Source organism: Cyprinodon variegatus, unplaced genomic scaffold, assembly GCF_000732505.1.
Source record: "Cyprinodon variegatus isolate N-32 unplaced genomic scaffold, C_variegatus-1.0 Scaffold1851, whole genome shotgun sequence".
In the NCBI taxonomy this organism is placed as follows: domain Eukaryota; kingdom Metazoa; phylum Chordata; class Actinopteri; order Cyprinodontiformes; family Cyprinodontidae; genus Cyprinodon; species Cyprinodon variegatus.
In genome coordinates this window covers 1-9,920 of record NW_015152304.1, presented here as the reverse complement: position 1 = coordinate 9,920, position 9,920 = coordinate 1, and the positions used below count along the sequence as shown (strand labels likewise).

Below are 9,920 nucleotides of genomic sequence, written 5' to 3'. Positions count from 1 at the left end.
CAACTAAGTTCTGCTAATTTACAGCAGTTAATCTGTGAGCACAGAGCGCTGGATGTGAGCGTGAGGCGATATTCTTTACTGCCTTTTAGGGGTGGGTACTAGCAAAGAAGTCATGATTTGATTCTATCACGATGCATCACGATACTTGAAATATCGCGATGCATCGCGATATTTTCACTGAACACTGTAAGAAAAGGATCCAGCCCTTACCAGTGGCTGACTGGCTGGGTGTGATCTGGATCGTGTCTTCAATTGATACATAACTGAAAGAAACTGAATTCATACATAGCTGTATTTATTCTTTTGGAGGTGTTGCCATGGAAACAAATACTGGACAGAAATATTACTATTACTGGCGTGGACACACTGACAAAAAGATCTCAGGATTCATCAAACTGAAAATAACAAAATAAGGATAATCAGTGCCGTTTACATGGCCTCAGTGGTCCTTTAAACCAATGAAATGAAAACATTCAAATGTATATTTCCCCTTTTGGAAATGGCGTGCTTTACATCAATTTCTTTTTTACCTTCTTTGTTTTTAAAGCCAAAATGCATCCAAGCATCTGACTTGAAATATGACGGAACCGGGGGGCGAATTTTCTCAGTGTCCATGTTTTCTTTACGAATGACTAATCACAGTATCCCGCAGCCGGACACGCTTGTGACACAAGGCAGCGGGCGTCAACACATCTGCAGCGACATCTGGTGGACTGGAAGTTGTATTCCACTTGGTTTGGCTGATGTGCGCCAACCATTCATGGATTTTATTTGTTCATTTTTTTAAATTAAGAATCGATACTTGGCGTCAAGAATCGATGCAGTAGATCACAAAAATTAGAATCGCGATGCATCGTCATGATGATTATTTTGCACACCCCTACTGCTTTTATTATTATAAATGGCTGTCTGTACACTTGGTGATCACAGATTGGGTTGCACTTTATTATTTCCCAGCCTGTGCTGTCTTGGGTTTTAAATGGGGATAATTGCGGGTAACGGGTCGGGTCTCTACGCCTGCGGGTGGATACTGTTTTGACAAAAATCAGACCCGTGGAGGACTGGTCTGTTCTCAATCACATCTGAATCCAATGACTGCACTCCCTCCTCAGCATACAAGGCCTTTGAATCCCCTTTTTTTTCTAAGTCAGGTGTGTCTGCTGGCTTTCTGTAAACCGAACCTAATCTCACCTTCTTTGTCTCATTGTGGATCTGCTGATGGAAGGAGTTCTTCAGCTCTTGCAGTTCCTTCTGCAGCTCCTCCACTCTGGGATCTGGTTTCTTCTGCTCCTCCTCTGCAGCCTGCAGCCTCCTGCGCAGCTCGTCTCTCTCCTCCCTCACCTGGTTCAGGTGGGCCTCTGACTCCATCCCTCGGTCCACCGCCTGTGAGGTAGAGAGGAGGGCGGCGTTGGCGTCGTGCAGACGCAGCTCGGCGTCCTGCCGCAGGTCTCGCTCCTGCTGCAGGAGTCTCTGCAGCTCCCTCAGCTGCTGGGCGTGGTCTCCCTGCTCCTGCTCCCTTTCGTGCTGCTGTGTGATGATGCGAGCACGGGTCTCCGTGACCTGTTGCTGTAGAGCTTGCAGCTCTGCCTCCTGCTCCGCCGTTGTGGCAGCCAGACGCCCCTGCAGCTCCTGAACTTCCTGTTTCAGCTGACGCTTGTCAGCCTGGAAGCTTGCCTCCATCCGAGATTTCTCCTGCGTCACAGTGGCCAGCGATGCAGTGAGCGTGCTCAGTTGGCTCTTCAGCTGGGCAATGCGGCGGTCCGTCTCCACATTGGGGGCGGTGGGTGTTTGCTGTTGTTCCGCCTCCATGCTGCTGCTGTCAGCATCAGCCTGTAGAAGCAAAAACCATGTTAGACTAAGCAGTGATGCAGCGACTCTAACACATGTTGTCCACATACCGTAGAGCAGGGCCTCTGGCTCGGTTCACCTTGGTCCTCCTCGCTTTGTTCTCCCCTTGCGGTTTCACTGGCTGCGTCCACCGATGCTGCTGTGTCCACGCTGTCCTCGCTGTGCAGAGAGCAGCCATCATCCAGCAGGTCCAGGCGCCTGGCGGTATCCTGCTCCTGCTGCTTGAGGTCCAGGTCCTGAGTCACGCTCAGAACCTTCAGACTGGCTTCCAGAGCCTCCTTCTCCTTCAGGAGACTCTTGTAGGCCCGGACCACATCCTTAAAGCGGGTCTGGTACTGGACCAGCTGCTTCTTCTGAGACTCGACGGTATCCAGCAGCTCCTTCCTGCTGGGACCGCCACCAAAGCTCATCCCAAACTTCTCCATGTCCTTCCTGTCCAACTCAGTCCAGGTCAGACTGGTCCCATGATCAGACAGAATTCATCCAAAACTCATCGGAAAACTAAAAGGAAGAAATACTTCATCAAACATCTGCTTACACCTTTCTACTGAGTCAATAAATAAATAGATTAAAAAGCAGTTTGACTGTTCAGATCAACCATCAGGATCAAACTGTTTCCAGTATTTAGATCTAGAATTATCTTCATAGATTTTAATCCAGTGTTGCATTGTTCTGTTAATCTGGAGTTTTCTAAAAATCAAGGTAAGTTTGTCTGGGATTATTCCAATTCTAGATTAGGTTAAGATAGTCTGATCCAATTCCAGATTTTATTCCCAATGTAGCTCCAGTTCTATAGAAAAGAAGGAGTTCAGCACTAATCTAGCTGTGGATTTAGAGTCTTTTGTTCGATAAACATGGATTAAATGTTATTCTGTATCAAATTCTGGATAGTTTTTCGAAAACCCACTTCTGTTTAGCTGGATTCAATACAGTTACTCTGGATCTCTTTCTGTTAGTCTCAATCTAGATTATTTTTTAGCCTGGATCTGAACTTCCTGATGCAGCAAGGCAGACATGTAGATACAGATCTTTACAGGGTTAAAGGGACAGTTCGTTTATAATCTCTAATTCAGTGCAATGGTAAAGTATGTTGGTTTCAATTCTTGATTAAATTAATAAAACTGTAAGTTTAGAACTCTAAGACCCAGAATATTCCACATTAAAGAAAGAAAATGTTGCAAAAACGAAAAAAATGTGCTGACTGTTTGACATTAATATTTGTTTTGTTGCGTTATCTTGCTCTGTTTGCCTATCCTATGTGTTTAACTGAGGATATCTTCAGCGTAATTGTCCGAGTTTATGGCGTCAAAAAAACGCGAAACTTTAACGTCCACAAACCTGCCGGTTAAATCCGGTTCTTACCTGATAATAAGCTCTCCAATACAAAAGAGATAATTTAACGCGTTGGAATAAAAAGAAAATTAAACAAATTATAATTTTATGTCAAAATAAAACAAAACAAACAACAAATAATTCAAGTTTTTCCCTAAATCTTCGCTCCAGCTGTCAACAGCCGCCATGTTCTGCCATGGCGGAACTGACAGCAGAGAAGGAGGCGGGAATTTAAGGATGCGTTCAGGTTAAACAGAAAACGCTAAAAAACTATTTCGCTTTAGCCACCGTTTTTATCGTCGCTGTCAGTTTATATTAAAGTTGTTAGAAATAAACCTACTAGATTCGTGTATTCCACGGAATGATGTATCTGTACTCAAACAATTCATTTTCTCAAGCAGAGGATTTCAATTGATTTTCATTTTCCTGTGAACCTAAACGCGCCTCTCCTCTGGGGCTGCTAATAAAGTTTTTTCAAAGTCATGACGTCATTTATTCCGCGTTGGCCTGGACGTGGCACCAAGGAGGAGCAGCGCCCACAGTTCTCTCGGATCCGGTTGTTCTGTGCCTGTTATTCGGTTCTGACAGCAGCCTCAGCGGGCTTACCGCCTTCCAGCTCCCGTCCTCGTCTTGTCACCTCTACCGGCTGCCTCTCTTGGACACTTTGTTTATTAAAAAATGGGTCTGACCATCTCGTCGCTGTTCTCCAGGCTGTTCGGCAAGAAGCAGATGAGGATACTGATGGGTGAGCGTTGTGGCTAGGCTAACTAGCTCCGAGTTGACCGGGCCGGTACCGGGGGCTGACTCAAAGCGTGTTCTGCGGCAGGGCTGCTGCTTTAGACCAGGGGGGCTTTATATTGTTATTCGGTTAAAGTTTTAGTCTGGTTACATCATTACTGTGAGCCTTACTGAAAAATCCAGCTAACGGAGTTAGCAGATGCTAACAGCCAGGGCTAAACGGAAGGACTGTTAGATGTATTAAAATGGACATAATCTGATTGTTCTCTTTTCTTTTTAATTCAATGCCCAATCCTGTTGAATGAATCAGAGTCAACCAGCTTTCACTGATGCAGAAAGTTTTTTCATTTTTTAATATTTTCTGTTTTTATAGATGCTTATCTACCACCATCGATTTTTTATTATTATTATTATTAATTTTGTAATAGCTTTTTCCTGCTCTCTGATTCTCCTTTTTCGTCATTATGAGTCCAGATTAGTTTTATTAAATCTATTTATTCTCTGGATCCGGTTCCGCTTGGATCCAATCCTCTTTTATTCGGATCCAGTTTGAGTGTTTTAATGAGCCAGTTGGGTCAATCTGGATCCACTTGTTTTTACTGGTACCAATTCTGATTTCTGTTCTGTTTCCTTAGATCCTCTGATTTCTTTAAAAGCAATTTGTTGATACTTAGTCAAGATCTTTGTTAATGTTCCTTTTATCCAATTATGCAACCTGGAGTCACACCTGTGGAGGTTACTCTTTGATTGTAGGTCTGGTTCTTTTCCATTTTGCATATTTTAATGATCCAGTCTTTGTGTATCCAGTTGTTAATCATTGTTATAAAGATCACTATTGTTTTTCTTTTTGTTTGTTTTTCTAGATGTTTTTTAGTCAACCAGGAACCAATTGAATAAATATTATTTAGCACTTTAATCTAGATAAAGGTCTGTGTACATTTTTGTTTTTTTGTGTTTCTGGAGCTTTTTTAGAGTCACTAAGCACTTCTAGATCTGCCTTGTCTCGATTTGGTGTTATTTTTTTCTATCTGGATCTGAGTTTCATATTTTATCAGTGAACCTCTTCTGTTCTAGATCAGGTTTGCGTCTAGTTAATCTGATCTGGATTATTTTAGAGTTGTTCGTGTAATTTATAATAGCAAAGATATAATTCATGCAGTATATACCAGGTGCCATTTATTTAAATGCTACTGGTCAATTTTATATATTTAAATTGACTGTCATGGTCTTTTATACCCACAGCCATGTTGTTCTTGTTGACCAAGATTCCCAGATTTAAGCAGAGTGGGCATCATTGTGAATATTAAAAACAAGTAGCCTTAATTGAGTCGATGCAATTAGCTGGTTTTCCTTAGATAGAAAACTTTCTGAATCAATTTGTAAGTATGATCTGGTTGAATTGTCTCTATAAAGTGCCTTGAGATTACATAAGTTGAGAATTGGCGCTATTTATAAAAAAAAAACCGAACTGAATTGATTCTATGTTTAGGTTTATTTTAGTTTTTGTTTCGTATCCAAGTCTACTTTGTAATCCATTTACAGGAGTAGGTATTTTTACGGATTTCTGTTTGGTATTCAGAATCTATGCTTTGTGTCTCTGTACACTTCTATTTATTTCTATTCTATTTATTTTTTCTGACATATTTTTTTCCTTTTTTTAATTAAACTTCTGCAGTGAGGAGGTCCTGGGTCTGAATCCAGGTCTGGGCTTTTATTGCATTAGGTTTGCATCTTCCTCAACCAACCAGGATAAACCGTTTTTAAAGATGGATGGATTTCAGTCTCTTTTAAATTCTTTTTGTTTTGAATCCAGATGATTTGTTGTAGTTTTCTGAATGTTTCGTCTGTTTGGAAATATTTTTGGATCCAGAGGCGTGACTCTGAATCATTTTCTCTTAGTCTGGATCTGTTGTCTGGGTCAAGTTCCATTTATATGGATCTAATTCTGGATATTTTTTTTTTATTTTTAGAATGAAAACCTTAATTTCTGGAAAGAGTTGAAAGAACTTTCTAGATAAACTGAAAACTTACTGACCTTCTTAGTTCCATGTTTTCTCAAACGGCTTATCTCAGAATCTGTTGATAAAAAGCAGTGAGTCTGTCAAAATCCAAACTTTGTTGTTCCTAAAACTGGATTTATAGAAAATAAGAGTGAATAATTTGTTCAAATATGCAAACGGCTTTAAAATCTTCAACGTTTCAGAAGAGAAATGTTACATAAGATGCAGCGAAGCTGATTAAAAAAAGAAAACTGCATTATTTTCAGCGTCCTCTAGGGGCCAGTATTTGGTCCAAAATTGTGTTACAGAAAAACGATCTAATAAAGTTTAAAAGAAATATCAAAATAAAAACATATTTTATTAAATTTGATTAATTTACATTTTAATTTGACTATTTTATCTGTTGTTTCAGTGGGTTTAGATGCAGCTGGAAAAACAACAATCCTGTACAAACTTAAACTCGGAGAGATCGTCACCACCATCCCAACTATCGGTAAGTAATCAATCATACCTGGGTGGAAATGTTTCCTAGCAGGAGCCGAATCAAAGCAGTAAAAATCATCTTATCACACACGGATTGTGGTTCAGGAAGCTAAGAAATGGTTGATGAGATTAAATTATTGGGAGGCTTTTTTGGTTTGTTTTTGTAGTTTAAGGTTTTGTTTTTAATCCCATCAGAGCAGATTTAATTTATAATGAATTTATCTTGTTGCACTACCAACCTAACAAGATACTGTGAATCTTTTGCCCATTTATCAGGAAAGCAGAAGCCCGACTGCTGAATTTACAGAGTAACTAACAGAGTAACTAGAGCTAGCTGCAGTAAATTATTATTTTTTATTAGGACCAAACAACTTTCAAACTTACTGTTGTGAAAAATCAGGAGCATTTGCTCCATTTAAAGATTCAATATCCAGAAGAAGAGCTGAGGCCTTATCTGAACGTATAAAACGAATGTTATCTGCGTAAATGGAAAGTTTGTTCTTTCCTCAGTATTTTACTAATTCTTCAGACAGAAAGTATCTTACTGCACGCGCTCAGTAAGTAGCCGCCTCGGCTCTAACATCCTCTGCTGCGTCTGCATGTTTTAGGCTTTAACGTGGAGACGGTGGAGTACAAGAACATCTGCTTCACAGTTTGGGACGTCGGCGGTCAGGACAAGATCCGACCTCTGTGGAGACACTACTTCCAGAACACACAGGTAGTTTTATTGATTGATTGACTTTGCTGATCTCACAGTGGAGAAATGTACTTTTTATAAGTTAGAATCACGGATGGTTTGATTTGGTTTGTGTCTCATCAACCAATGATATTCGCTGATGTTGTTTATTAGCGTCTCAGACAGCAGACTGCTTTGATCAGTGACCGTTTCTTCTGCAGGGTCTGATCTTCGTGGTGGACAGCAACGACAGAGAGAGAGTGGCAGAGTCGGCCGAGGAGCTCTCCAAGATGGTGAGCGATCAAGGATTCTGCCGTGGCCTCGGTGGGTCGATGGTGACGTCAACCTGACTCTTGTATCCCCTCAGATCCAGGAAGACGAGCTGAAGGACGCCGTCCTTCTGGTGTTTGCAAACAAACAGGATCTTCCCAACGCCATGGGGGTCAGCGAACTCACCGACAAACTGGGCCTGCACAGCCTGCGCAGCAGAACCGTAAGGATCCATTTAAAGATCACGCATGTTTAGCAGAACTTTGGGGGATTTAGACGAGCTGAGCTCTGATACGCTGTTTTTAAGGTGGGGGGGGGTGTGATAGATCCCACAGCGTTCTACTCTAACTTGGACTAAATAGAAGTCCTCATCATTTCTAATATATGATTCAAAACTAATTATTTCTGAAGAAGGCGTTCAGCTCAACTTTAATGTATCTAATGTTGGATTTAGTTTTTTTTTTTTTTTTACTATCCCTGCCTTTTTTTGCTGCTGCCTGGCAGTTGCTGCCTCCTTGTGGTTGCATTCTGCATTACAGTCCTGGTGGTTTTAAAAACCCATCAAGGATTAAATGAGCTGTTAAATCAGTGGATTTCTCAGGTGTTAAAGACGTTAAAATGTAGCAGTTGGTGATATTCTCTACAGCAGAGTCAGATAATGGTTGTGCAAAAATAACAAAACAAGGGCAACTACCTCCCCCCCCTCCTTTGCAGCATTGATGCAACTAAGATTTCAAACCCTTTCCTTCCTATTGGGTCAGAACTGAGCTGGATTTGAAAACTTCCTTTAACCAGATGGATTACGTCAAACACTTGCGTTTAAGATTTTTGCAAGACAGAGACGACTTTATTTGCATTTACTGGCCTCCTTTATCCTGTTGGTCATTTTTATGACCATTGCTCAGTTTTTGAAAACTTCAAAAGTAACACAAAGTCTCAACAGTTTCCCAATATTGAAACCAGATTCAGTTTTTGCTCTGATCCTGTTTTGTTTCCGTTTGTGTTTCAGTGGCACGTCCAGGCCACCTGTGCCACTCAGGGGACGGGTCTCTACGAGGGCCTGGACTGGCTGTCCAATGAGCTATCGAAACGTTAGAGCCTCCACAGGAAGCAGCAGGCTGATGTCACCGACTGATGTCACCGTGTACAAACAGAGGAGGAGGAAGATGAGGAGCATTTCACAGGACTGTTTCTGGGTTTTTGTTTCTTTTTTAAATTATAAATGTATCTGCAGGAGGAAGTGATGTCGTGAACTCTGAGCTCACCTGGTTTCCCATCATCCTCTTCTTCTTCAGTTTGTTAGATCTGTTTGTTTTCTTTTAATCTGCTCGTTTTAACTCCAGATTACGTGACCGGGTGTTGTAAGGGAGAGGGGAGGAGTGGGCGGGGCTTACGACAGGTGACAAATTGCCTGGTCATGTGATGACTCATTCCACAGAGCCGGACCCCACGGCCTCGTCATTCCTTATCAATGTGAAGAAGAAACAAAGCAGAGGCAACAATGATGCAATAAAGGTTTTTTTTTCTTCTCAGGTCTGTTTTCAGTCTTTCTCTGTTGATGCACAGATCAGATTTTCTTTACTGGTACCGACTCCTGGTTATTGTGCACGCTGTTTACCACATCCATGGATGAAAATTAGTGGAAATTCTTATTTGCATGCATTTAATGAATAGAAAAAAAATAAAAAGTTTAGTATTTCAAAAGAAGTTTGCAATATATTGGATAAAACCGCAAGTTTAGGTTCTGCTGACTCACTCTAAATTTCAGGGGTGCACAGCATGATCCGACTGCAAAGGTTGAATGTCGATAAATTAGATTCAATGCACAATAAATAACCAGAATGGCGTAGAAGTTACCGGATCAGATTCAATAATGTGGATTGATCAGTGGTGTCAAAGTTCACACATTAGTTACTTCAGTAGAAGTTTAGATCCTGCAGTTTAAAAAAACTCTGGTAAAAGTTGAAGTATCAACTTGACCTCGTTACTCAAGTAAAAGTGAAAAAGTATGCGCTCCAAAAACTACTGAAAGTATAAAAGTATAAAGTAACCTTTAAAAAAAAAAAACAGCCAGATACCACTAGCTCAATTTTTTGACTATTTCTATAAATCCTCTGAGATAGGGCCGAGGATGAGGGAGGTCTGGTTGGTCTCGGTCTCCCGATACGCTCTCGCCTGTGTCCGACCTTTCAGACATTTCAGCATCTTTTTCTGAATCCCACATTGTAGCCCTTTCAGCGCATTGAATTGGTGCAGATTTGGGTCATTTTTCAGGTTTTAAGAATCTGTTCCAACTTTGTAAAAATCATTAGTCTGATCAAAGTGTGGATCAATAGAGAGGAAATATAAATGAGGAGCTGCATCCCTGATAGTTTATCCATAAACTTTAAGTTTCATCCCTTCAACACTGAATCACCTCAGCATTGATTCAGCTCTGATGAAGCCTGGTAGAGAACAAGTTCAATGATTCAGTTTTATAAGTCAGTAATTTATTCATCTTTGTGATTTCTATCTGTGCGTATCAACATTTTAGGAAACAAAGCCATAAAAACCACACATCTAATTAAAAAGCC

General features: G+C 40.9%; 2 protein-coding genes across 3 annotated transcripts in view; one reads left to right on the top strand and one right to left on the bottom strand.

Moving 5' to 3' along the window:
* Positions 1 to 3,382, bottom strand: part of gcc1 (GRIP and coiled-coil domain containing 1) — a 6,665-nt gene extending 3,283 nt beyond the window's left edge. Inside the window, exons 1-3 of one of the 2 annotated variants that reach the window (XM_015404754.1) lie at positions 3,211 to 3,382; positions 1,899 to 2,349; positions 1,192 to 1,830 (exon numbers count right to left, since the gene is read on the bottom strand). In XM_015404754.1, coding sequence (XP_015260240.1) covers positions 1,192 to 1,830; positions 1,899 to 2,273 — 1,014 coding nt within the window. In that variant the 5' untranslated portion in view covers positions 2,274 to 2,349; positions 3,211 to 3,382. The other variant, XM_015404755.1, reaches the window with a different exon arrangement.
* Positions 3,383 to 3,667: 285 nt separating this feature from the next.
* Positions 3,668 to 8,881, top strand: LOC107104697 (ADP-ribosylation factor 4). Its single transcript, XM_015404751.1, has 6 exons — positions 3,668 to 3,925; positions 6,331 to 6,411; positions 7,010 to 7,119; positions 7,299 to 7,370; positions 7,445 to 7,570; positions 8,357 to 8,881. The coding sequence occupies exons 1-6, from the start codon at positions 3,859 to 3,861 to the stop codon at positions 8,441 to 8,443; spliced, it is 543 nt and encodes a 180-aa protein (XP_015260237.1). The 5' UTR covers positions 3,668 to 3,858; the 3' UTR covers positions 8,444 to 8,881.
* The last annotated feature ends 1,039 nt before the right edge of the window (positions 8,882 to 9,920 follow it).

Bases quoted from the DNA above. Each gene is read 5' to 3' on its own strand.
- LOC107104697 (XM_015404751.1), top strand. From the start codon at position 3,859: ATGGGTCTGACCATCTCGTCGCTGTTCTCCAGGCTGTTCGGCAAGAAG. The intron at 7,120-7,298 runs GTAGTTTTATTG...TTTCTTCTGCAG, and splicing joins ACTACTTCCAGAACACACAG to GGTCTGATCTTCGTGGTGGA. The intron at 7,371-7,444 runs GTGAGCGATCAA...GTATCCCCTCAG, and splicing joins CCGAGGAGCTCTCCAAGATG to ATCCAGGAAGACGAGCTGAA.